This window comes from Lipophrys pholis (assembly GCF_963383615.2).
Source record: "Lipophrys pholis genome assembly, chromosome: 3".
Taxonomy (NCBI): domain Eukaryota; kingdom Metazoa; phylum Chordata; class Actinopteri; order Blenniiformes; family Blenniidae; genus Lipophrys; species Lipophrys pholis.
In genome coordinates, this window is record NC_137627.1 from 2,934,515 (window position 1) to 2,960,167 (window position 25,653).

General features: G+C 42.5%; 1 protein-coding gene across 1 annotated transcript; it reads left to right on the forward strand.

The window, feature by feature from the left end:
• Window positions 1-4,161: 4,161 nt before the first annotated feature.
• Window positions 4,162-23,919, forward strand: mtus2b (microtubule associated tumor suppressor candidate 2b; the record flags this gene model as incomplete). Its single annotated transcript, XM_080459677.1, has 13 exons — window positions 4,162-5,940; window positions 7,347-7,533; window positions 8,216-8,404; window positions 13,865-13,963; window positions 15,412-15,608; window positions 21,626-21,692; window positions 22,033-22,247; window positions 22,634-22,739; window positions 22,831-22,904; window positions 22,992-23,090; window positions 23,169-23,288; window positions 23,477-23,574; window positions 23,712-23,919. The coding sequence occupies 13 exons, from the start codon at window positions 4,162-4,164 to the stop codon at window positions 23,917-23,919; spliced, it is 3,438 nt and encodes a 1,145-aa protein (XP_080315803.1).
• Between the last annotated feature and the right edge of the window lie 1,734 nt (window positions 23,920-25,653).

A 25,653-nucleotide genomic window follows, 5' to 3' on the forward strand; every position in this document is an offset into this window, starting at 1 on the left:
TTAAAAAACACTCCTTACACCATTTACTTGTGCTTTGTGTTCTTGTTTCTTTTGACTTGTTGAGCTCACCAGTGCTTTATTTCTTCTTAAGATATTGATATCGACCCATAGATTTTAGGAGTTTTTGTCTCATGATAACTTTCCTCACTGATATTTGGACTTTAATTTTAGGCCAGGTTCCAAAATCAATGAAATCCAGATGTTTATCTGCTCCTTGTTATTAAATAATAATCGAATAACACGTCGTTGCCTTAAAGAGCTGTGTTCAAATGAAGTTGTGAAACATTCGGAGAACATATATCAAGGATGTTGTAATATTTCCTCCACCTTTCGGCTGATTTGGACGTAACTTCCCCTGTAAATAATACATCTTGTTTGTTTTATTTCCATTGTGGTGGCGTACAGAGCCAAAACAATATCAATCTGTAATTTATAATGATACTGCAATTTGTTTTTGACTGCGTCCCATCATTGCATTAATTACTCTATAAAATTATTACCAAATCATGAAATATCAAAGTTGTGACTGATAGTTTTACACACTGCCCATTGCTCTTTTATTTAAGTTAATAAAACGTATAAACGAAGTGAAATGTCTCCATCACGTCATCACTGTGCTGATGTGCCGGGGCGCCTGTGTATCGGCGATGTGGAGGAGAAAATCAATTCAAAGCAGGAAAAATTATGGCTGCAGCAGAAACAAGCAGACAAGCAGTTTGCAGCTTTGGTCCTGGAGATCAACTCTGATTGCTTCTTTTGGACGTATTTCCTTTTTCTTGGGGGCTGTCCCTGGTCGAACGGTCCCTCTCAGAGGGTTTGTGACTGAACCTTGAGCATTAACTGGGACGTGATGCAGAAGACATGCGGCACCGAGGAAGCACGTGTAAAACAATCCGATACGCTGGTTCTCTTCTGCAGAGCCGTGCTGATTCAGCGTTTAGTGCAGGCTGGGGTTACTGCAATGACACTCCTCTGTGTCTGGACCCTCCTTCTGAGAAAAACCTGGTACCTGTTTGTAGCTGGTCGTTTCCTTTCAGGCGCGCATAGAAACTCTGTAATCTCCCTGCAGCAAGGAGGGAAATTAGATGCTACTTCCTGCTGCGCGAGTTAATTTCTTAGGACACAAATTAAGGTCAAATGCATAATGGGAAGCTGTAAGTCAGTTTACGTGCTAATGGACTGATGAGGTGACGAGAGGTTCATCAGTTTAGTTTTGCTTTAGCTGTTTTAGGGTTGCTGTTTTCCTTTTTTCATCCCCTTTTTCACCTTGAGTCTTAATGATCCCAGTTTTGTTTAAAGAACCTCTGCATACCTCTAAACACCTAAAGACTTGAGGCTGCAGTCGCATCCTGGGATGAAAACACGTCACCTGACTTCCTGTCAAGCTTTCAGGACAAAAGAAAATGATGATATAATGTGCAGACGCAAAGCAGATAGTTTCAGAGGAGGTTTTTTTTTTTGTTTTTTTTTATTAAGATGAAACAAGCACATAAACAAGGAGAAATGCTTTTTCCTCTCATTCCCAATTTCAAACAATTGAAACAAATAGAAGGAACAGAGATAATGAAGGCTTCTGGGAGTCTCTACTGTCATCTACAAAACAGGCAATGGTTCACTGCGCCGGGCGAGAACAGTTCGGTTCGTCAACATGAATCAGGATGTGCTGGAACTAGTGAGTTAATGGTTTCCATCTCGAGAGCACAATAATAAGGCGTTGCTGCAGTTTTCCAATCCCTTCAGTGTCCTTCCTCCCTCCATGTTCTTCTTCTTCCTCCATCGACCATCAGCATCCTTTTCTCCTCCGTACATAAACAAAACATCTCGACTTCATCTTTCTCATGTTCCCTCTGGACTGTCCAACAAGAGTGGTCCCTGTGAAATACTCAAATTGTGCATACATGTACCTTTCAAGTTTTCTCTCTATATACTTCTAATTGTATATAACTATAATTCCTCCTGGTAGTAAAAACTAAATAGTAAAAGCTTGAAGTGCCTTTAAACGGTCCCTGGTGTGAAACCGCAGAGTGGCCGTCCTTGTGATTTAAGCTAAAGACAGAAAAATGAAAGATAAGGAGAACTGCTCATTTCTTGTGTCGGATTATTAAAGCAGCTCTGTGTTGAATATCAAAACAATTCTGGCTCATGGTGGCTGATGATATGAACAGGATCTTTTAAGCATTTAGTAAGACTACACCCCACCTGAAACTCATTTTCAAACTCAGTGAAGCGTCAGAACTTTTCATCCCTCAGTGGTACATTTGTACTACTCTATAGCTACTTTTTTTATACAAACCTTGTTTGACTTGGGGATATAAAGGTGCACCAGACATTTGAACCTACTGTCACATTCGAATTATCATACAGACGACTATAGAAAATAAATGTAAAGAAAGACAGAATATATTCACAGCCAATTAGAGGAGGAACCAGAACATACTGCCTCCCGTTAGGTGCAGAAGCAGTAATATTTGATGTATTTATAGCAGTGTCTCAAAACTGAACGTGGCAAAAGTTCAAAATGTATAAAAAGTACAAGTCAAGGCTTTCATAATGGACATCCATTTCTATTACATACAGAGTAATTTGAAAAAAAAGAACAAATGATGCAGAAAAATATGTAGAACACAAACATGTAGACGAGTTTTTTTTATTATTCAATTATATACGGTATATCTGTGTGCGTCGTGCGTATTATTATCCTGGGTTAGTAAAGTTATTATACAGCCTGCGGTGTTACATTATTAATCATGTTAAATCGATGTGTCTCCATTGTAATGTCCATCTGTGGATTAATTGTTTTCTGTAAAGGTTCATTAAGTCCTGAGATTATTCCCATCCGGCGCTTCCAGTAACGGAAAAGTTGATGCTTCCACAAAATGTCAAATTTGACTGAATAGTTTTTCCCTTTGAAAGGCAGAAGGCAGCATTTAATCTGTTTCTCGTCACTTTCACAGCCACAATATTCACATGTGGAGTGACACTATTGTGAGATTTCCCTACGTGTAAAAATAACTTCTTAAACACTTGTGCAAATATTTTAATTTTCTTTAGTGTGGTGCACTTGTTTTCCAAAGAACTGAGTCATTCCAGTGTTTGTGTTAAACTCACCAACCTTCACTTCAAATCAGTGCAGCAGTTCAAATGTAAATGTCACAGAGTTAGTGGAAAAGGTTAACGCTCTCTTGTTTGAAGTCGTCGCTCCTCTCCGGGTCTCTGGTTGAATTGTGTCCCTTCCAAAAGCGTGTCTTTATTCTATTCTGTTTTTGTAATGGCTCATTTTTCAGACAGGAGAAAATGGATTTAGGAAAAATGACTGCCCACTAGTGAGGTTTGCCCTAGATTTACCTTTTGTTTGCAGTTTTGCGGATGGCTTTGGGAAAGTGGATGACATTGTGACTCAGCTCCGCTCACTCTGTTGTCAGTCCACGCATATAGTGCCCACTGATGTTTTTTTAAACTTTAGCTCTAACTTAATCACATAAACCGTCACAGAAGATGGATGGATATTAACCGACCTCTACAACATTTACAATACCAATATAATAATCTGTAACTGAACTAATATAATCTGTTCATAATCTTAACTTTATATCATCTTTCATTCCTCTTCTTCCACTTTCTCAAAAGGACATTGTAAATAGAGGGTTGTTCTCAATGACGTACCTGGTTAACTAGAGTCTGTTATAAATGCATAAAAAACAATAAATTCAATAATAAAAATGTCTACTTATCATGACTTTCCCCTCAAAAATTATATTGAAATTGCGTTGCAGAGTAGAGGGTTTAATATGTTTGGACTTGCTCATTGTACTTTAGTCAAAACAGGATTGACAGTAGAAAGATCGGAGCAATTCAAAATAATATCCCCGAGTTCACTGAAATACTGAGCTCTCATTTTTAAAAATCCTGCTGTTTATTATTTGTTTTCTGTTGTTTTCACACAGGAGAAGGACCCCCGATGTCATCCAGACCAATCTTCCAAATTGAACATGATACTCAACATTTTGATATCTGTAAAACTGGGAAGACGTGTGAAAACAGGCCCCTGCTGTGCCTCTAAGACACTTTGATGGCGACACACGATTTTCCGTGGGGGATGTCATGGATGAGTGATTTTTGAAGTGCTCTGGAGGGTGCCGTAAAGTCAGAGCGGTTTCCATAATGTGTGAGCGAGAGGAGCCCTTCAATGAGGGGGAGTTAAGGAATAATAACCAGCAGGATGGCGTGCCGGCTGACGGTGATGCCAACGCCAATGAGATCCGGGTGGAAGATGGCGTTACGACCGGGGATACTGGCTCCCTGTTGGGACCGTCGAGCAAAGTGACGGAGCAGGACAAAGTCATCATCTGGGGCACGGGCTCGCAGTGCGACGACCCCGAGCTTGCTGAGTTTGAGATGCTGGAGTGTCAGGAGCTGGAGGCTTATCTGGTCGAGGACGGGGAAGACTTTGTCGGGCTTGCAGAGCGAAAGCAGCTTCCGGCGCATCGCTCATCATGCAGCACAGCCACGCTTGAGCAGGAATCAGATAACAACAGCCGGGAAGAGAGGAAGCCAATTGTGTGCGAAGCCAGCGAGCAGGAGTCCTCTGCCTCTCATGCGTCTGAGAGCAGACAGACATCCAGGAACGAGCTGAGCTCTGAAACGGACGTATTTGTGACTTGTTTGTCCACCGTTTCCAGCCTGGTCACTGCTGCGGACAATGTCGGCAGGACTCAGATTACAGAATCCTGGCAGTTTGCCTCCGGGCCTCAATCAACCATCTCAGAAGATCTGACTCTGGCTGAACAGATCATCTCGGAGAGAGGCAAGGCGGATCAACCTTCCCTCTCAGCGAGGAAAAGCACAACACAACACAAAGACGTGGACATGAATCTGAATTCGACAGTTCATCCGGAGGATGTTGGATCACATGCACACGTGAGTAACTCCGTTCTATGCAACGATGTCAGTGATGAGCACAGGAAGAACAATAACCTGGAAAACAAAGCAGAAAACACTGTTTTAGGCGGAGACTGTGATCAAGAAAGAAGTACTGAGCACAAGTCTTTACCCAAAGTGCTTGAAGAAAGCAACACTAAAATGGATAAAAGCACACAAGCTGATGAAAGCCCACCTAAAACAGGTACAAAGGGGACTCAGTCGATTGATTCTAAAGCCATGAAGAAGCAAGGATCATTCGATAACACCTTGAATAAACAAAACTCTTTTGACAGGAACTTCAAAAAGCAGCCTTCGTTTGAGTATTCTTTAAAGAAGCAGCTCTCTTTTGATAACTCCATAAAAAAGCCGGGCTACGTGGAGCACACGGTGGCCCCCGGCTCTTCAAGTCTAGAGCGGAGGAAGCCATGGGGAAGCCCAAGTCGATCGGCATCTCCTGCACCCATAAAGACCACCTCTTGTTCCCCCAAGAGACGACCTCCTGGTTCTCCTGCCAAGGTCCAGGGCTCCAGGGCACTGAGCTTGGAGCGCAGCGACTCCCCTTATCGAGGTCTGAGCCAGCCAGTGAAACCACCTGGTAAGACCAGCTTGAACAGCGGCATCCCCAAACCTGTCATGCCTCAACAGAAAGAGTCCGAGCCCAGAAGATCCTCTCCTCCTCAGAAGCCCAAAAATGTCAGACCTAAAATAATCACATACGTTCGTAAGAATCCCCAAGCCAAACCGCAAGGCCCTGATGCCCCACAGGAAACAAGACTATCCTCGTTCACCAGCCCACCTGCTCACAAAGACCCAAAGGCTGCGGCTCAATTGAAATCCACACCAGTGCTGTGTTCCTCCAACCTGCTCTTTGATAAGTACCGGCAGGAGATGCAGAAGGCAGGGTACTGTCCTGCAGCTGTTGCTGGGACGGGGATGAAACCTCTGGGCAGCACCATCCCAAGGCTCGGGGGGAAGTCGGACAGCTTCCACGAAGACGTGCCTGAGAAATATTTCCAAGAGGTGAGCAACATTCACACCACATAAAGTATTTGGACAAGTATGACGAGTTGGGCCACATGTGGTAACGTGGTTAACATCTGCTACAGGGCCTGAGGACTTTCATGCGTGGAGTTTACATGTTGTCCCTAAGCCACTTTGCTCCAGTTTCAGGTTAATCACTGAATGCCAGTCGGTGTGAATATCTGTGTTTGTGCTCTATGATTCACTACTGACCCACCATTGAACTCTGCCTTCAACCATAGTCAACGGGAATCGACTCCTTAACTTTTATGAAGCGCTATAGAAGATGGATGGATGAAAGTGCAAAAGATCTAAGGCGGGCGTGTCAAACATAAGGCCTGTCTGGGCTCCCAAATCACCAAGGAAAAGTTAGAAATTTCAAAGAGAACATTGATTTTTTTTGTGGAAAATATAGACATTTCCATCACATAGACTCTAGAGGCTAAACAACAACAAAAAATGACAGTTTAAATTCAAAGGTTATTATGTTACTATTTTACTGGCCTGGTCTCAAGATACAATTGGACTGAATGTGAAAAAATGCATTTGAAGTGTTCTAAAGTCTGGTCTGAACTTTATTTAAAAAAAATTTCAATTCTTTTTTTTGATGGTCTTTTAAATGGTTCACAGAATTCTCAACATAACATTTTGCTTTTGACATCCATTCATCGGTACCTTACAGTTGAATCTCCACAATACATCCAAACCTATATAAATAGTACTGAGATGAATAATTGGTACTTCCACCATATACTAATACAATCTCCTAATTCAACTTTACAACTAAATACCTAATCTCCCTAGAACAGGGAAACTTTTGTGATTTAAAAAAAAAAGAAAACTTTAGAAATGAAGTAAACCTGGCAAGAACCTGAGAGAGGAGCCATACTGTTTAACAGTATAGAAAAGATGGCCGCACCGGTTCAACACCGGTTTAACAATCCAACTTGGTCTGTCTATATAATACCTGTGTCCTCGCCATCGTAAATGTCTATAGTGTCTTGTTCTCTGTGTACGTGTGGGTGGTTTCATGACTAAAACAAACAACAGCACCCACTAGTGGCCCAACATGAAAACTACATTGTTTCAGCATTCCTGCCATTTACGTGTAAACGGACGTTCTTTTCAAAATGTTGTCATGTAAACTTGAAACTTTTCCGAAACCAAAACACAAAAACGATGTTTTTTCACATGAAATGTTGTCGTGGAAACTGGGCTGTTAAAAATAAAGTTCTAATTAGTTTCTGCTTTATGCATGCTTCCACTCACCTGAAGCTCTGTATTTCTAACAAAGTTGTAGTTATCAAAAAAAAAAAGTATTCCAAAGGTTGAAGGTTCAATTCCCCGCCTCAGCCTGCCCCGGCCCTCTCCTAATGTGTCCCATTATTACATCTCTGCCTCTCCAGCATGTTTCCCAGGAGGGAGGAAGTGTGTACCGCTCTCCCAGAACCCTGAGACCTCAGCTGGGGTTGGGGGCGGTCACCAGGCAGGCTGCAGCCAAACCTCGGGTTCAGCAGACCGGTCAAAGGTCAGCACCGAACCAGACAGCTCAGGCCGGCAGAGGGTCCGCTCCAGGCCACCAGGAGCCGGCAGGTGAGATTTCATTCGGTTCAGAGTTTAGCTCAGCACATTTTAAAGATCATTTTAGGGGCAATCTTTTAAATCCTTCCATCTGCATACTTTACTATTCTGTTCACATTTAATCCGGTGGAGCTGCAGAGAAGTTATTTATTCACTGAGCTTCTTCGGGTTGCTGAATGATTTACATTTTTCCCGCCATGCTTAGACACGGCTTCTGCCACCTAAACTCTTTTGAAGTGCAAAGTATTTCCTAGCAGAGTATCTTGCACAGTTTTTCACCGCTGCACGTTTTCACATTATAAAATGTAAAATAGTCAGCATGCACATATGCTGTTCACTTATTAGTGCGCAATGTCGTCACTGAGCGGAGGCTTTTTCTCACTCTGTCATTTTTCCAGCTGCACAGTGAATGAAAGTGAGATGTGAAGTCTCTTTTAATTCATTAGGACGGCTGTCAGGGCTTCGTTGATGGTGTATTTAGAATATCTTGTCCCGGGTGACTGATTTATTTTTGTTTCTCTTATTTCCAGAGAAAACTTAATTGGTCTCCGTCTCTCACTCTGCAGCTATGACAGAGTTAACCGTGATCCCCAAAATTAAAAAAAGGAAAAGATCGGGCTCCTTCCCGTTTAAGCTCCTCAGTCTTTGTGTCTATAAGGTGGAGATTCACTGCTAATATTGTGTCTAACTCCAGGAGAGCAAAGGAGGTCAGGTCCTGAAACTACCCCCAAAAGCCCCCTGCTCAAATCAGGCCAGTCCGGCCTCCGTCCTCCAGGCTTCTCCACCCTTCCACCGGCGCGCCTGGCTGCTTTTGGCTTCGTCCGAACCTCCAGCGCCTCGTCTGTGTCCAGCAACCAGTCGAGTGACAGCGGACCCTCTCAGCGTGAGTCCTCATATTTCCTTCTGTACCGTTCATGTAATTGTTTCACACTCCAAGGTTACGAAGGGACAGAGAGCAAAACAGTCCCTGCCTGGCCTTTATTCTTCTTGCATTCATCACAAGGCATCAGAGCTTCTGATGGGGGAAAAAAAAAGAAAGAAAATCCTGAATTTGCTCTCCTCCTCTCTGCTGCTTCTTCTCTGCCTGCACACGGGAGCATTTCATCTCTACCAGTCCAACACTCACTGCAGTCCTCATTACTTTACTATAGACAAGACCATTGTCTTGTCTGCGACAGAAATATGATCAAAGTATTTTCACCTGTTACCGAGAAAACTGCGTGATCTGTAGGTTACATATGGATATTAAATGTGTGCAGATTCATGGTGTCCAAAGTGTTGATTCAAACCGTGCAGAGCGTTACCGTACTGTGATAACCTGGAGGTAGAGCCACGGCCATGCAAAGGAAGATCCGAACGAATGGACAGATTTAATCCAGATTCCAAAAATACACAGCTGTGATTCGATTGGTCGAGGTGATCAATTCCAAGGTTGGTAGTTAGACCCCTGACTCGCTCTGTCTCGGTCTTTTCCTAATGTGTCACTGTATTGGTTCCAGCCTCCCGCGATCTCCTGTCGTAACTCAAACCCTCCATCAAGCTGCTTTTGCAAGCGGGGATTTCATACTGTGAAGAAGAAAAAACAAACTGCTGTTGCGTGTTGCAGATTTAACAGTTTCAGTCTATTCTAGCTTATTTCTAACCTGAAACTGTTCTGCCAAAGGACTGCGTCGAGGCATGGCGTGATATGAGAGCTTGTCGAGATATTTTTACTGTGACAGATTAGTGCTTTGGTCCGCTCAGATACTAATGGATCTGCATCCCGTTCCTCCATCAATGCTTTCACCTGGACATGCTCTGTGTTTCTGAAGCTTTAAATCAGCTATAATTCTTCCGAGCCAAACAATCCTATTTGTGCCGCAGTGACTAGATGAGCGTCTCCCAGGTCACCAGTCGCTCTGACAGCATATACATGACTGGCAGTGTGCGAGGCAATGTCTCCCCTTCAGGCTGTCGGCTCAGACAGCAGCGCTCCATTAGCTGCTGCCATATGCCTCCAATGCAGCCACACTCACTGGGGATGCATTCCAGGAAAATGTTTTGACTGGTAGTGAGCGGGGAGTCTGACAACTGGAGGCCCATCAAAATGATCTTTCCCGTCGGTGCAGGAGGAGCCTTTCAACTAACATGTCGAGGCGCACTGGTGACTGAAATGTGTTTTACCTAGAAGGCTTGTGAGGAATTTATACCAGAACGCAGAATGTTAACTCCTGCAATACACCATATTCTGTACATGTCCACACTTATAGGCACCGTGTGCATATTTTTATTATATTGTATTTTTATCTGCTTTTTTAGTTTCTGCTATGTGTGCTTCTTTCTCTTTACTATCCTGTTGTACCACTGCAAATTTCTCCACATGTGAGATAAATAAAGGATATCTTATCTTATTAAACATCAAACATATAAGGTTTAAATGATGAATGGATTTCACCTAATTGGAGCTCTAGATTCTCTCTCACACACACACACTAATGGTGACCGCTAAGACGCTTTATTTCCATTGAGAGCAATTTGTGGTTCAGTATCTTGCTCAAGGACATTTTGACATATGGACATGGCATGACGGTGGATCAAACCACCAACCCACTGAGCCTCAACCGCATCCCGTCAAATCCCACCGGACTGATATATTAAGACGATCAGTGAGGTCGGTCATCAACTATAGCCCCGTTTCCACAGTGCCCCTTGGTGCCGGTACGGGTCAGGTCGGAACCGGTTGTTGTGCGTTTCCACTGACTCAGAACCGTTACCAGCCGGTACCATTGGTAACCATTTCTCGCTACCCATTCCACTTGGGGTACCAGGCACAATGTGCCGGATATGAGGGGGAGGAGCTTCTACACTGCCGTCTGCTCATTGGTCCGTGACGACCGCTGTTCTCCCAGCAAGCAGACATTTCCAATCAGTTCTTCTGCAGCAATCAGGAAACTTTTTTGAAAATGTCCTCCCGTTATGGCGTCACATCCTGCATGATTACGCAACCGTTCATAACCCCGCCTACATTTCAAACCGTTCCCCGTGTAATGGAAACGCGGCACTGATACGGGTCTGGTTACGGATAGTCAACCCCCACCTGACCGGCACCGGTACCAAGGGGCACTGTGGAAACGGGGCTTAAGGGCCTGTCCTACACCTTACCAGACCCAGACAGCAGGACAGCTCCCCCTGTCCACGACAGCAGGTTCACTTGTGTGGCTTTCATCGGCACAATGAGCTGGTCGGTTTGATTCAGCGGCCCGGCCCCCAGCATGTATTTGAACCTAGACCACCTGCGAAGCGAGAGCGCTAACCACTGCGCCACCGTGCCACCACCGTGCAGGGAATAGGGAGTCCATCACACGACAAACACAAAGAGAGGCTCTTGGTTTTTTTGGGTGTCTTGTCAATGTAGTGAGTTGTGAAGCTCACTAGAAGACACAATAATCTGCAGCTTTTAACCCCACTTATGATTCAAAGAGTTAATTTTCCCTAAAAAGAGCTTTACAGTTCAAAGCCTACATCCTGTAAGATTTAAATTCGGGCTTTTATGGTTTATTATCTTTTAAATTTTTCCCGGTATTGTGGGAAGTCCTTGGATTAAAGCGTCTGCTTAATGAATTGTAGAAAAGCATCATTTTATCTCACTTCTTACTGTACAATAGTATCTAATTCTGTGAACTTGAGCCAACAAAGAAATGACAAATCGCAGCAGTTATTCCTGCATTATCTCGTCCTAATACTTTAATGCCACACAGGCCGGAGAGCTTCCAGCAGGCGGTGGATTTGTGCAGTACGCTCATGCACAAAACAGCCGTTTGGCTGCGTGAGTCAGCCTCCAGCCGAGTGCTTCAGCCAATCTCCTTCTCTCCGGCTCGGTCTCTTCTTCGGCAAGAAAAAAAAACCCAGAACCTGCTGACTGTCCCAGGTGGATTCAGACTCTGCGGCAATGAGAGGAGACACTAATCCCGGTGGAGGCTTCACACTGGCCTCGGGCATTTTGACATCAAAAGTGAATTCATGTTTTATGAATTTGTTCCGCTTTTCTAATTCTGGCTCAAGCAGCACCTAAATGTGGCGCCGTCTTCCAACGGCTCGCTGTGTTATCAATGATTTCAGCCTCATCTGACATTCCTCAATAGGAGGGTTGGGATTTTCGTTCAAGGACAAAAAAACCTGTCGGGGTTTTTTCCTGCTTGTGTTGGTGTTGTGTTACATTTACATGCAGCATGTGTCAGCACCACCATTGATTGAGGAGCTGAATATTTGATGATAAGTAATTTGAGCTGTCTGGTTTTTGACTCACTTACACAGATAAAGTAAAGCAAAAGGCTGATGTGTGGACATAGTAGTGGAATTTTTTTCAGTCAGCAGGCAAAGGTAAGTGTGTTTTTGGTTCAGGAGAAGTATTTTTTTTGTTGCAGTGTTTTTCTGCTACAGCCTTTATCAGTGTGGTGAATCAAAGGTCTTTTATATCCATGAATGCTGGAGGCATTTTAGCAGCTGTTATGAATAATTATGATGTTTACGACATGCTGCTTTTTACTACTCTTGGTGAAATTGCGTAGAAAATATCTCCAGGAGGACATCTTAACCAACTAATGTTTGACTCTTAAAGGAAACGCACACATTTGTCTCGCAGTCACAAATACATACAAATACACATCAAATTTATTTTGAACTCAAATACGTTTAAAGTAAAACTCCTGTTATCAACTCAGATGAAGGATCTGGTGATATCTTGAGGTAACTCAAGCATCAGGATGTCCTGATATAGTTCGTGTCAATAATTGCCACCGGTGGTCATGACGATATTCACACAGGTTCACAAATCAATTAGTATCTCACATGAGAAAATGATCCCAGGACATGAGGCTGGAATTAATTACGTCATAAAACAATCCGTGTGTGCCTGCAAGTCAACTTGTGGAGTGAAAAGTAGGAATCATGTGCGAAATTCGATTTTTAGTCAAATCAAGCCTAAACTACTGATTTTAGTACACTTGCATGGGTTGATAGAATGGAAAATATGAATATGGTGCCTGAAAGTTTTTGAGATTTTTTATTATTCTGCTCATGATAAAGCATGTATGTGTATTGTTTGTCACACTTTGCATGGAAAAGGCAAAAAATTATAATGATAAGAGAGAAAGAAAATTAACTAAAATACATGAGTTATTATTGGGTATTTCAGCAAAGCATCTCAGCGGTTGCTTGTTATTGCATCATAATAAAGTGATACAGGGCCTGAGAGTTTATTCCCTCTGTGTTTTTAAATGTCTGACGTTGTTTGCCGTGTTGGAGTCTGAATGTGTGGTTCTGCCGCCACCTAGTGGACAGACTCTGTATCCCAGTGGGATCCAGGAGGAGTTGCAGCTTCCTACTGCAGAAACTGATTGAACAAGTGGTGCCACAGCTCCAGCTCGTGGCCACTGCACCAAAATAACCACTGCCCTCTAATTCAACATAAATACATTTTTTTCATCTCAGATTGAAACATTTAAAAATTATTGTAGAGTGGAAATTGTATGTATTGAAGCTTCAGATTTAGAGTATGCTGCAATACGTTCCATGAAATCTGAAAAATTAAGTAAATTAATTCATCTTCCAGGCTTGGATCACAGATAGCTGGGGCCTATGGCAGTCAGCACATTGCTATCAGACCACCAGATCATCACAGGACTGACGGCTCGTCTCCGGATTGTGACTAAAACAGACAATCCAGAGAAAACCAACACAGAAACAGTGAGAACATCGGAACTCCTCTAAAAAAGCCTGGAAAAAGGGTTTGAACCATGAAGTTTAGAGGTTACTGCAGCAGATGATCTGCTTCCAGGCCACCCTTTCTCCTATATTTCCTCACAATAGTCACTAAATTCTTTCATAAACTAACTCTGTGTGTTAAATGTCATTTAAATTTATACTGACTGTGGCACAAAATGTACAAAGTGTTTAATGCTGCAGGCAGATTTTATCTCCATGCTTGTTTTTAAATGGAAATTGTTTATATTTTCTACATAACTATCGTTTTATTTTCATTTCAGGGTTGTTGAGTTGCCAAAATGTGCAATAAGGGACGGCGTCTTCCTCTTTTTCTGAGATAACCTGATGTTAATTTTTCCTGTTAGAAATGTGTTTAATTGGATGCAGACCTCCTGGGAACTATTGTATCGACCAGCATTTAACTACTATTATTTCAATTCCTTTCTTTTTTTTTGACCTATTTGCACCTTGTCAGTTGAGAAATGACGGGAATAAATGAGTTTCAATTTACCGTTTGAACGATGTGCTGAGTTAAAATGTATTTACTGTATTATAAATTTGTGCATTGTAAAAGGTGTTTGTTTGTTTTTTCTCCACACAGTCTCAAGAAAAGAGTTGCAGAAGGACACAGAGGCAGCTCAGTCACCAAAGTCTTCCCCGAGACGATTCGCGGTGGTTTCACCGAAGCCTCAGTCACTTGGTGAGTATTTTTTAACTTTATTCAGGGCGCTGGAGCCAATCGAAGGCAAGTCCGTCACAGAGATAAACACACTCTCACGTTCAACAAATGAACCTTAAACACACGTTGGAACTGTGGGAGGAAACGAACCAGAGGGCCGGTGGAAAGAACCGACACATGCACACAGGGAACTTACAAACTTTGCATAAATAGAGCCGAAGCTTGGGAAAAGGTTTGGAAGAAGTAGAGGAGAATTTAAAAAAAACAATTGGTGCAAAGTCTCTGTGTTTGCCCCGAGGCAAACACAGAGACTTTGGGCTGGCGTTTGGGCTGGCGAGACGTCCTGGTTGTACTCTACATTTACTTAAAATCAGTTCTAAATCCAAAAATTTGAGTTAAAATGTGGTATGAAAGATAAATGAGAGAAATCAGTTTAAGTGCGACCAGTAAGTAATTCACAGTCACACTTCATAGTCTTAAACAGACTTAAAACTGTTTGCACACATGTTATTGTCATTGTGTATCTTTGTTTTTTCACATAGGTGTCAGCAGTTCCAAATTCTCAGGCGTGAAATGTGTTAATTGGATTACCCAATGTTAGGACGCTTCCCCTAAATGATAATCTCAGTAGTTTGGATTAGAGAGACCATTTGTCACTGTGGGTGGAGCAAAACCAGCGGGGTTTGGTTTGTAAGCTCAGAGAGCTGACCACAGCACGGTGGTGAATCACTGATTTATAATCACCTCACAAGAAGAGCGGGAAATCCTCATGAATCACCTCCAACCACTTTTATTTTTATTTTCATTGACAGATGTGTTTATTATCATTAACGTTGCGCAGCTATTACACGCCACAAAATCACATTATTATCTCTGTGTTGATCTTAAATTATTGATGAACTGCTTAACTGAAATGTGTGGGAGACATTTGTTATCATGTTCTATTGCTTAGTGATCAGATTTGGCAACTTGTGCGTCTTCATCGAGAGAAGGAAATACTAGAATACAGTTGGAAAAAAACATATACACTGTACACTGAAAACTACTAAGTAATAATATCTTTACAAAAATACACGTAACGCTAATAAACATCCTGTATTACATAAGAATAATGCTTAATAATGTTTATGCAATATTGGAAGGAGGCAGAAGCCCATCAGTGGAATTTATAATTGGAAATTGTGAAATGTATTTGATTTGAAGACTTTTTCTGCCATTTTTCAAGAGATATGATGATATAACTGAGTCTTGAAGAATGGGAATATTGTTAAGAAGAGCACAGAGTTAAAAGTTTTGCTTTTCACTCCTTTCAGTGAGCACTCTGTTGACGGTTAAATAAGTGAGACGTGGGTTTTCTCATGCTGGTCTCTCCCTAAAGACACATTACAAATTGAAGTTTCACGACACTCGTGTGTAGATTTTTTTGTTTAGTGAAATAGATTGAGTGAAAACCTTCCTCCTCTCTGCAGTCCATGGGCGTGCGGCGGCCGTCCAGGGTGCCGTCCGGGCGGACAGAGCTCAGGAGCTGGACCGGGCTCTCATCCAGCAGCTGCGTGAGCGCTGCGAGCGGCAGGCCCTGCAGCTGCAGACCCTCCAGGCCCAGTTAAAGAAGGCCTCACTGTGCCTGGATGTCTTCAGCATCACTACTCAGCACTTCTGTCACAAGGTAGGAGGCCCGGGGACCGACGGCAGACTCTCAAACGTGCAAAATCTCTCAGCTTGAATCCTAAAACAGGATACGAGTGGTTGATGCTTGCTCATCCTGGTCTTCTCTTGCATTTGATGTCATTTTCTATTACTGTTATTTACCTGTTATTCCAGGTACAAGACAGAGATTACTTAGTGACATACTTTACTTTCAATTCCATCAGTGTCATTGATTCATAAAAAAACTTACAAATGATAAATGGAAAGTAAAATAATAGTTTTCAGTGAAAAATAAAAGCGGAAACAGAAAATTCCTTTTTTTATATAAATATCTTCACTTTGCCTACATAAGCTGCAGTTACATGGATCATATCCAATTAAAATTACAATCGGATTGGAGGAAGTGGTTTGACAATGTTTAGGATCAGGCTAATGAAGCCCGTCCGTCTTCAAGACTGCCAAGCTCTTTTAAAGGTGGAGGTGGGGTCCTGACCATTCTTTATTTATTGATTGGTTGATTGATTGATTTTTGTTTTTATAAATTTTTAATTTTTAATTTTTAATTTTTGATTTTTAATTCTAAATGTTACATTTTAAATTTTAGATTTTAGACTTTAGATTTTAAATGTAAATTTTTTTTTATTTATTTAAATTTTTTTATTTTGTATTTTATATTTTTATTATTCATATTTAAGGCCAGAAATGATTGTTTAAAATACTCCTAATAGGGGGGGATTTTTTGGCCTTGTGATGCACTTACACACTTTCACATGTTCATAACATTTTATTTAATCTACTAAACACATGTTAAAAGCATCTTAAGACCAACCTGCCTGTGCTGCCAGAGATCTTCCACCAACATACATATAAGGTTAATGAACGGCATTACCTTAATGCGTGTTTGCCCTGTGATGGAAACTGAAAATGGAGCAAACTACGATTTAATGTTATTTTAAGTGTAACTAAACTCTCTAATGTGCCATTTATATGTGAAAATATGTTGACATTAATTAAACGGATCAAACTTACCAACATTCTTTCATATTTATGTTCAAAATTCCCTAAATTGGGCAAATATCTAATTGATAGAATGCCTGTGCACTTTATGATGCTGCTTTCAAAATATAAAATGTATTATTTGTCTTTTTTTCATATAAATTATCTCTTATATGACGTTTTAGATGCTCTGGAAGAAATGTTACTCATGATGAAAACCCACCGTGAACCATAACCTCATTCAATTAAAAACAATATTCAATTCAAACCTCTCAGTCTGCAGCGAAACTCATAATGTTTTACTGTGTTTGATCACTTTGCATCGTGCACGTGTGCCTAATATAATGACTGCAGTGTCTAATCTGTATCTTTCCAAACTGATAGCTTTGACTGTCCTTAATCCTGTTAAAAGTGTCTTGTGGCATTACTGTGACCTGCTGCTGTGGGAAAGCCTTTGTGATGTTCAGGCTTCAGCGGCTCCCGTGTTTCATCTCCAGGCACATCACACCTGTAGCAACATCACTTTGTTCCCCGAATCCAGGCGTCGTCTTTTAAAGCCGCTGTGACTGTTTGAACATGAACGACTCAGAGGCTGCAGGGTTTATCGGTTTGAAGTGGAATACCGAGGATTTCCCAATGTATTGTGTGTGGACGCTTTGGACACAGCTGATTTAATCTGAGGCGGTAATAACATCAGGTTATTGTGAGATAGTGACGATTCATTAAGTTTCCATGTTCGGGATGTTAAATAAACACGCATATGACAGAGCTGCGGGGCATTTTCATCTGGGGTCCACCTGCAGCTGCTGCTTGTTTGGCTCAAACACATTTATTTCACAAAGGCTGACGATTATGGCCTTTGTTGTGTTAAATGAACTTCTAAAGTTGGATTGTATTCCGTCTCTCAAAGCTGGACTCGCCGCTCATTTCTTTCCTTGTTCTGGTCGTCTGATCGCATTTCATCCGTTTCATCTCTTTCCCGGCCCCGCCCACGGTTTCTCCTCGGCAGCGGGCGACGATTAATGTGATTAGAGCTGCCTGCTCGGACCTCCCTCGGCTTTCAGTGCCACTGAATGTCTGACATGAGGAGAATACCCTCCGAGGTCTGAGGAGTGGAGGACTGCGGGTCACATGCACACGGGATCCATCTGCAATGGATTTCTCCCTTATAGATATGCCTTTTTCTTTTGCTTTTGTGTTAAAATTAAAAAAAAAAAAAAAAAAAAGTGAACCTCTTACCTAACTCCAACCCCAACCCTAAACCCTAACCCCAACCCTAACCCCAACCCTAAACCCTAACCCTAACCCCAACCCTAAACCCTAACCCCAACCCCAACCCTAACCCGCAATAAATGTGATTTGTTTCTATTCTGCTGCAGTGTGGTTAGTGAGTAAGTGAACACCACTGCTCTGTGTAATCTGGATTAAACATTTTTGGTGCATGAATAGATTGGAACAAATAAAGGGACTTTTTTTTTGCTTTGTTTAGTTTTTTGCATGCATATTTCAAAAGGTATAATGTTTCTCATTCCATTAATTTAGATTATCTTCGAAGAAAGTTTAATGTTTTGATGTAGTCAGAGCTATAATAAATATCTCAGCAGTGATGTCTGTATGGAGCTCAGTAACAGAGCAAATAATTGGTCAGTTATTGATCAAGCCCCCTCCCCCATCCTCTCCTGAAGGATGCAAAAAGACCTGCGTTGCTGCCCGTCATGTGTGCGAACGCGATCCAGGGCGTGTTGGTGGGGCTTTCAGGGGAGGGCAGGCAGAGCTGGGCTGGGGCTGGCAGTCTTTGTTCCAGCAGGGAGAAATGATGGTCGCAGACCAGGAAACGAGGTGAGGCTTCAGTCTTCCTATCTCTACTCCTCCTCTTCTTCTCCCTCCTCCTCCTCCTCCTCCTCCTCTTCCTCTCTGTATCCCTCTGCATCCGCCTGTCACCGCTGCCTGTTCAGCCGGCGGAGTGATGCTGCTGCCCGCTAGCCTGGTATGGGCCACTGCTGCTGTAGGCTCCATCTCCTCCCTCTGTGCTGTCGGGACCAAACGGTAAAAGGCAGCTTCTTCTGCAGGCGGCGAGCTGTTCCCTGCACCGGGGGATGCCGTTTCTATGTTTTGTGGTTGTGCGCATGTGTGTGCTTGGTGGAGCAGTGGTAGTGTGTCTGCCTCCTGGATCACTATATCCACTTGTTTCCTAGAGACAGAGCTGGAGGAGAGCGTTACGCTGCATGATTGTGCTGAGTCAAAGCAGGCTTGTTGGTCGTTCTTTTTGCTCATATAGTTTGCAGGGATCCTTTCTGGTCTTTACGTGTAATTAAATTTACAATTTTACGGTGAACATTGTGTCTTTACTGAGTGTCTGCTGGCGAATGGCAGAAATATTAAATTCCTGTAGCTGTTTAGTAAAGCCTTTTCATTGTTTCCATATTATAGTAATGTTGTTTTATTTCTCATCTGTGACAAAAAAATTTTCCTGCTTCCTTTCTAATGCTTCCCTTTCAGTCCCATCACCCTGTGTGTTCACTGAAGTGTATATATCTTCAGGATTAAAACTCCAAATAGAAACAGCTGCGCATTAGAGGCTTTTTAAGGTCCCAAAGAAACCCGACTTATCTGATAGTTGGAGATAAAAATATCAAATTTTCAAAGAAGTGCCCTTTCTGTAAAAAAAAAAAAAACATTGGCTTATATAAAATGTGAGCTTTCTAATCATTTGATAAACGCAGATCGACATCAGTATTCTTATATCTGTTAAAGGAGCCATATGAAGGGTTTCAGTAATGTCACCTTTGTGCATCTGGGGCTGTATTGAGCTCTCAGACATCAGCTTGTTTGCTCTTACTTAATTGTGGACCAATACTTTAACCATCACCATGTTTGCTCTTGTAGCACATTCTGCGTCCTCCTCTCTTGATCGACTTGGCCTCTGTACACCACCTTGTGGCACCAATTGGTACTGCAACTGTTGCTTGGACTGGTTCATTTTTATTGTAAACTTATGTAAATATCCCATTCAGCACGGTCTACAACAAATATTGTGTCATTGTTGATGCCAGGACAATTGATTCATCATAATGTATTTAATTATTTTTGCATTTTATAAACCCCCAAAATTTACATACTATAGCTTCAAAGAAATAAATCTGAACATTAGCATTGTTTCTACCCATGAATATTTTTTTCCTTGAGTTTAACATCCTTGTAGATATGATTTTTGTATTGATTGCTTACTTTTATTACCTTTGGTCATTCTTCACTATTCGGTGTAAATAAGAATCGAATTGATTAATGGAAGACCTGCAAAAGTAACAAAGGAAGCAAAACTTAAAGTGAATTTCCTTAGAGGAAAAATTCAAATGCATGTCATATACAGTAACTCCCAGAACATGTAAGCATTGGGACGTCTGTGCAGGACAGAGGATTGATGGGTAGCAGTAGAAGTAGAGCTGAAGCTGATGAAGTAAGGATATATATATATATATATATAGGCACATTTCCTCTCTCGTGAGGCCACTGCAGCCTCTTTCTGGTGACCGTGTATTTGAAGTAAAACCCTCTTAGAGGGTGACATCATCACCACAGAGAAATTCTGTGCCGTCTCTCATACATTTTTTAGCCGCTGCTCTCTGACGCCCATGCTTTCTTTGTTTCTCCTCAGCGGCCCTGTGTGCAGCCGTCACACTGTATGTTTAGAGATGTGATGATCGATAGTCATCTAACTGTCTGGTGTGTGTCCCACTGTGGAATATGATATCAGAGGGTGTGATGAGTGCTGCACATGAGGACTATCTCTACGTAAAAATGTGTGCGTTGTTCCTAATTGCGACCTTTACAGGCTGCCATGAGGCTTTCATATTAGGGTTTGACCTGATTTTACTGTGAATGAAAGATTCTCTGAAATGAGGCTCCAGGCACACGTAATATTTTTGTGTGAATGAAGACAATAGTTTTAAATTGTTGTTACTTGCAACCTTAGTTTCCCCTCACAAAAATTAAGCGCAAGCCAGACAAACAACAGATATATTTTTGCTTTATTCTGTATCGGGCTATGTTACAAGTAGTTTTTTTTGTTTTTTTTCCCAATACCGAGACTTTATATGAGCTTGTGTAATGGTCAAGTAACAGAAATGTGGTCTTTATATGCTCATTGCATCAGACACATCAGCAACCAACAATGAGGCTGATGTCAAATTACAAGCATTCGTGAGGCGAGGCTTGCTCTGAAGTCTGAAGAAAAACTGGCTTTCACGGAGGACTGGAGAAAGTTTAACCCTTTGAATAGGAGCTATGTTTTTGGACTTCTGCTTGGATTTGAAATTATATAAATTTATGATCTCATAATCTGGGAAGTGCTTTCTATTTGCGTGGACGATAAAGAGTCGAGGACTACGAGCAACCCAAACGTGGCAAGTTGGTTGTCGATCTGACGACACAACATGCTAAACTGTATTTTGGTATTTGGAGATTAACTTGTTACTGGAGTTTGTTTCCGAGCGTGTGAAATTGGCTGATGTATTGTTGTAGCTGCGGTTTTCCTGTCAGATTTATTATGTCATTTCTCGATATTTGTCGATGATTAGAACATGGATTTCGGACGTTTTCTTTGGCGGTGCTTTAGTTCTTTAAGGGTTTGACGCTGGACACTAATGAAGCTTCTGAAATGCTGGAAAAGGTTTGGGATCAGATTGTAGGAGTTTTGTGTTCGTGTCTGCATGAAGAAGGGTTAAGAAAGCTATTGGTTGAATAAAACGATCAGCGCTGCTGGGTGGGTTCAGTAATCTTGTGGACTGACATCAGTTATCTGTCCCTTTGAGTTTGTTAAATCATCCCGTATCCATCTGTAGGTGATTACAGACACACACGTTACTTTAACAGTAAATCAGAAATGAATAAACTGCATTAACATGAAGAACTGCATTGTACTGCCTCAGGACAGTTATATGATGGTACTTTAGGTTTTATTACTGTCCTGACACGAGTCGCTGACGTCCATCTGTTGAGGTCAGAGGGTGTCTCACTCCGGTGTGTGTGTTTGTGTTTCAGAGCGAGAGCGCCATTGTGAAGGAGAGGGAGCTTTCCCTGGAGCTCGCAAGAATCAGGGATGAAGTGGGTAAGTGCCAGACGCCATGACAGTTATGGCGCCAGGGGGACAGAAAGCAGCATGGATGACTGTAAAACTGTAAAACTAAAAGACAAGAATATAAAACTGGCTTAAACTTTGAGATGTGGTAAAGCTAGTGTGGCTGCTAACAGCAGTCAAATGTTAACATTTGTCCCTGTTTAAAAAATGTTTAAATGAAACAATAGCAACTGTCTGATTGTGATCTGCAGCCATACATCTTTTCATGATTTAAGTCACTTCTCATCATATATGATGGATTCAGAAAACAAACAGAGACATGAGTTAGATGAACCAAACGCATGGAGAATCTTTCTGATCCGTCCTTCAGCTTTCAGTGTTGCACACTGGGAGAAACTGCAGCAGGAGAAGGAGGAACTGGAGCGGCGCTTTGAGGCTGAGCTGCAGGGACTGCGGGCGCAGCAGCAGAGGGAGCTGGGAGCGTTGGAGGAGCGGCTGAAGACGGAGCAGGTGGAGCAGACCGAGGGCCTGCAGGCCCAGCAGCGAGCGCAGCTGGAAGAGCTGCGCTTCAAGCAGCAGGAACAGGTGTGTGTGCGTGCGTGCGTGCGTGCGTGCGTGCGTGCGTGCGTGCGTGCGTGCGTGCGTGCGTGCGTGCGTGCGTGCGTGCGTGCGTGCGTGCGTGCGTGCGTGCGTGCGTGCGTGCGTGCGTGCGTGCGTGCGTGCGTGGTGGGGTCATAGTTGGATGTAAATTATATCTACACATAGATAAATACAGTCTTATATCGATGGTTCAGGCTGCTGGTGTTGGTTTGATGTTTTGGGACGTCATGGCAGTAACGTGACTAAATCTAACAGGAAAACACAAACTTCACCTACGAGCAACCTGTTCCTAATGGTGCATGTTTGTAATCCAGGCGCCAGTAAAGAGTTGGTGGCTTTGTGAATCTTGATCGTCCATATCGGTCTTACAGCTCGAGGAGATGAGTGAGAACCATGAGGCGTCCTTGACGGAGATGGAGACGACTCACAGCGACACGCTGGCCACTCTGCAGGAGGAGCACGCCAGGACTGTGAAGAGTAAGAACGGAAAACATGCCGTCCTTCCTTTCACCGACTTCTGCTGTTCTGCAGGTCGAGAGGTGCTGTATTGATTTACTTCTCTTGTCAGATTTAAAGATGGCCCACGAACAGCAGAGGAAGTCTCTGGAGGAGGAGTTCCATAAGATCAGACTGTCGCTGCAGGTTAACAACTTGTCCGATAAACGAACTCTATTATCAGCGGTGCCGGCGCACGATTCCTAACAGCTTCCAATCTGTTTGGGCCTCCAGGATCAGGTGGACACGCTGACGTTTCAGAATCGAAGCCTCAGAGATCGGGCCAAGAGATTTGAGGAAGCCCTTCGCAGGAGCACAGACGAACAGATAGTGGTAAGAGGCAGCAACGTCATATTAACAGCGCCACCTACAAGAGCCACGTAAAAAGAGCCTCTGTGGTTTTTTTTGCAGGATGCTTTAGCACCATATAAACACATTGAGGAGGACCTGAAGAGCCTTAAAGAAGTTCTGGAGATGAAAAATCAACAAATACATCAACAGGAGCTTAAGATAAACGAACTGGAGAAAATAGTAGGTTTCAAGTTCCTGCTTGTTTTAGCATCAGAGGACTCGTGCTCCTTGGTTTAGGATGTTTTTACTGGTCTCTCAGAGGAAGAGTCTTTAAGTGCATCACCGTCTGCACGAGGAGGACCAATATTTCTCCCCTATTATTTGAAGAATTTAATGTTGTGTACATTTCCGCCTGTGTTTTTGAGCAGGCTGAAAAGAATGTGTACCTGGAGGAGAAACTACAAGTGTTGCAGCAGCAGAACGAAGACCTGAAGGAGCGAATAGACAAGAATCTCGCAGTGTCCAGGTCAGTTGGTCGCCGTACGGGTAGAAGACGAAAACTGTAGTTTTCCTTGATCTCAAATCCTCGCGTCACTGCCGTCTGCTCTCCCACGTGAAAAAGTAAATACTTTTGTTTGTTTTGTTTTTTTTTCCATTTTGCAGGCAACTTTCTGAAGAGAACGCCAACCTGCAGGTGAACGTGGAGAAGGAGAGCAACGAGAAGAAGCGTCTGAGCCGCAACAACGAGGAGCTGCTGTGGCGTCTGCAGACGGGCGAGCTGAGTCCTCGTATGTCCCCGAGCTCCTCCCCCGTCCACCGGCCCCTCTCTGGACAGGGCTCCCCGGCCCGCCCACACTCCTACCATCAATGATGCTCCAGTGGAAGCTCACATATCAAACACTTTTCTTTTATCCAATGTCAGAATACGATTTTACATTTTTTTTATTTTAAACTTCTCTCATGAATGTTCATGTCAGTGACAAGGTAGGATGGAGTCTTGTTCAGGTGGAAGTTGCTCTCACTCGTCGACACTTGGGAACTTTAATGTCTGTCCCATGAATTGTATGAACATGTGTTCCCCTCCCTTCCTCTCTTTTTTTTTTTTTAATTCCCCACCAAGCTGACGCACTGCAGTAGATGAAAGTCCTGGTCACTGTAGTTTTCACGAGTAATCCAACTCATGGTGCCTCGTTTCCATGTCTCCGCCTACGTCTCCATCCTCCCATCCGGTGCTCAGGATGATGGATGAACAAGACGTTAAAAAAAGAAAAAGAAAAGTGCAACAACAAACACAAGAATTGCCTTTTGCCATCCGTTTTCTCCCACCAGCAACGACGAGCAGGGCACAGGCGATACTTTGAGTAAAACCACTAAACTCCTGTTCTTCATGGAGTTACTCTCAAAGTGTGGCTCCTCCTGTGGGCTGTTTTAACCTCTTCATGCTGGAATATTTCATGTGCTCCATGTGCATCAACCAATTGAAAGCCAACCAGCGTTGAACTTTCTTCTTAAGCAAACCAGCTTTCAGCAATCGGCTGAAAGCAACACGTCGACAGAACTGCCAACAAAAATGTAACTTTACTACTGACTATTTATTATTTGTAAAATCTGTACATGAATTGCTCTCTTTAAAGCATGGTTTGTCTTCCAGTTATGATCAACGCTTATTTATGGATTCCCTACAGTGTGAAGGCGAGCGGTGGTGGATGTGCAAAGAGGCAACGCATTCAAAATCTGACTTTTGATGACAATAGAAATATTCACCCTATCAATCATTTCAGACTAAGTTGGTAAGCCTTCAGTTGGGATAATAGAAATAATTTCCTAGAAATTCAAATTTCAGGATCTGCAGAAACCACCAAAGAGGAAGTCATGAACCAACAGCAGTTCATCATGTACTGTAGCCATCGTATGTTCGGAGGTATTTGTTGCAGAATCAGCCATGAATAGTACCGAATTATGTTGAATTTGAATATTCATGCTTCTTTCTTTCCTCATTAGGAGTGCATCATCAGTGCTCTTACAGCTGGCTTTCATTTCTGCTGTCATTTGTGTTGTCGAATGTTTAAAATTGCTCCCAATCTTGCATCATTCCTTTGTACGGTCAAATGATTTGGGAAGAAATTCAAACGGTTATTTAATCAAACTTTTCATTGCAGTGTTACCTCATTTCTCCTTGTAGAGAATAATCTCAGGTTGTGAGGAAAATTAAGAGTCATCAAACGGGAAGCGACTGCTGTATTTCTTTAGCATTAATTGTGGGTTTGTGTGTGTGTGTGTGTGTGTGTGTGTGTGTGTGTGTGTTTACATCTCCTTTCATTTCAACAATCATGCTTTGCAGGATATTTAATGTATTTATGAGTTTGTAGAAGTATTTTGAAAAAGCTTAGGACAGTCAGGAAATGTATAAAAGTGACATGAAATTGTGTTTTATTGCAATAATCCATATTATTGTAGTAAAATTGTATTTCAGCTCTTCAATCCCTCAAACAAAAGCAGTAAAAGTGTGAATCTGCTCGAGCAGGGATCGTGTGTTGGTGAATTGTATTTACAGGTTGACTTACGATTGACTTGGAGGGTTTTGCTTTGCTCTGGAAGAAAGTAG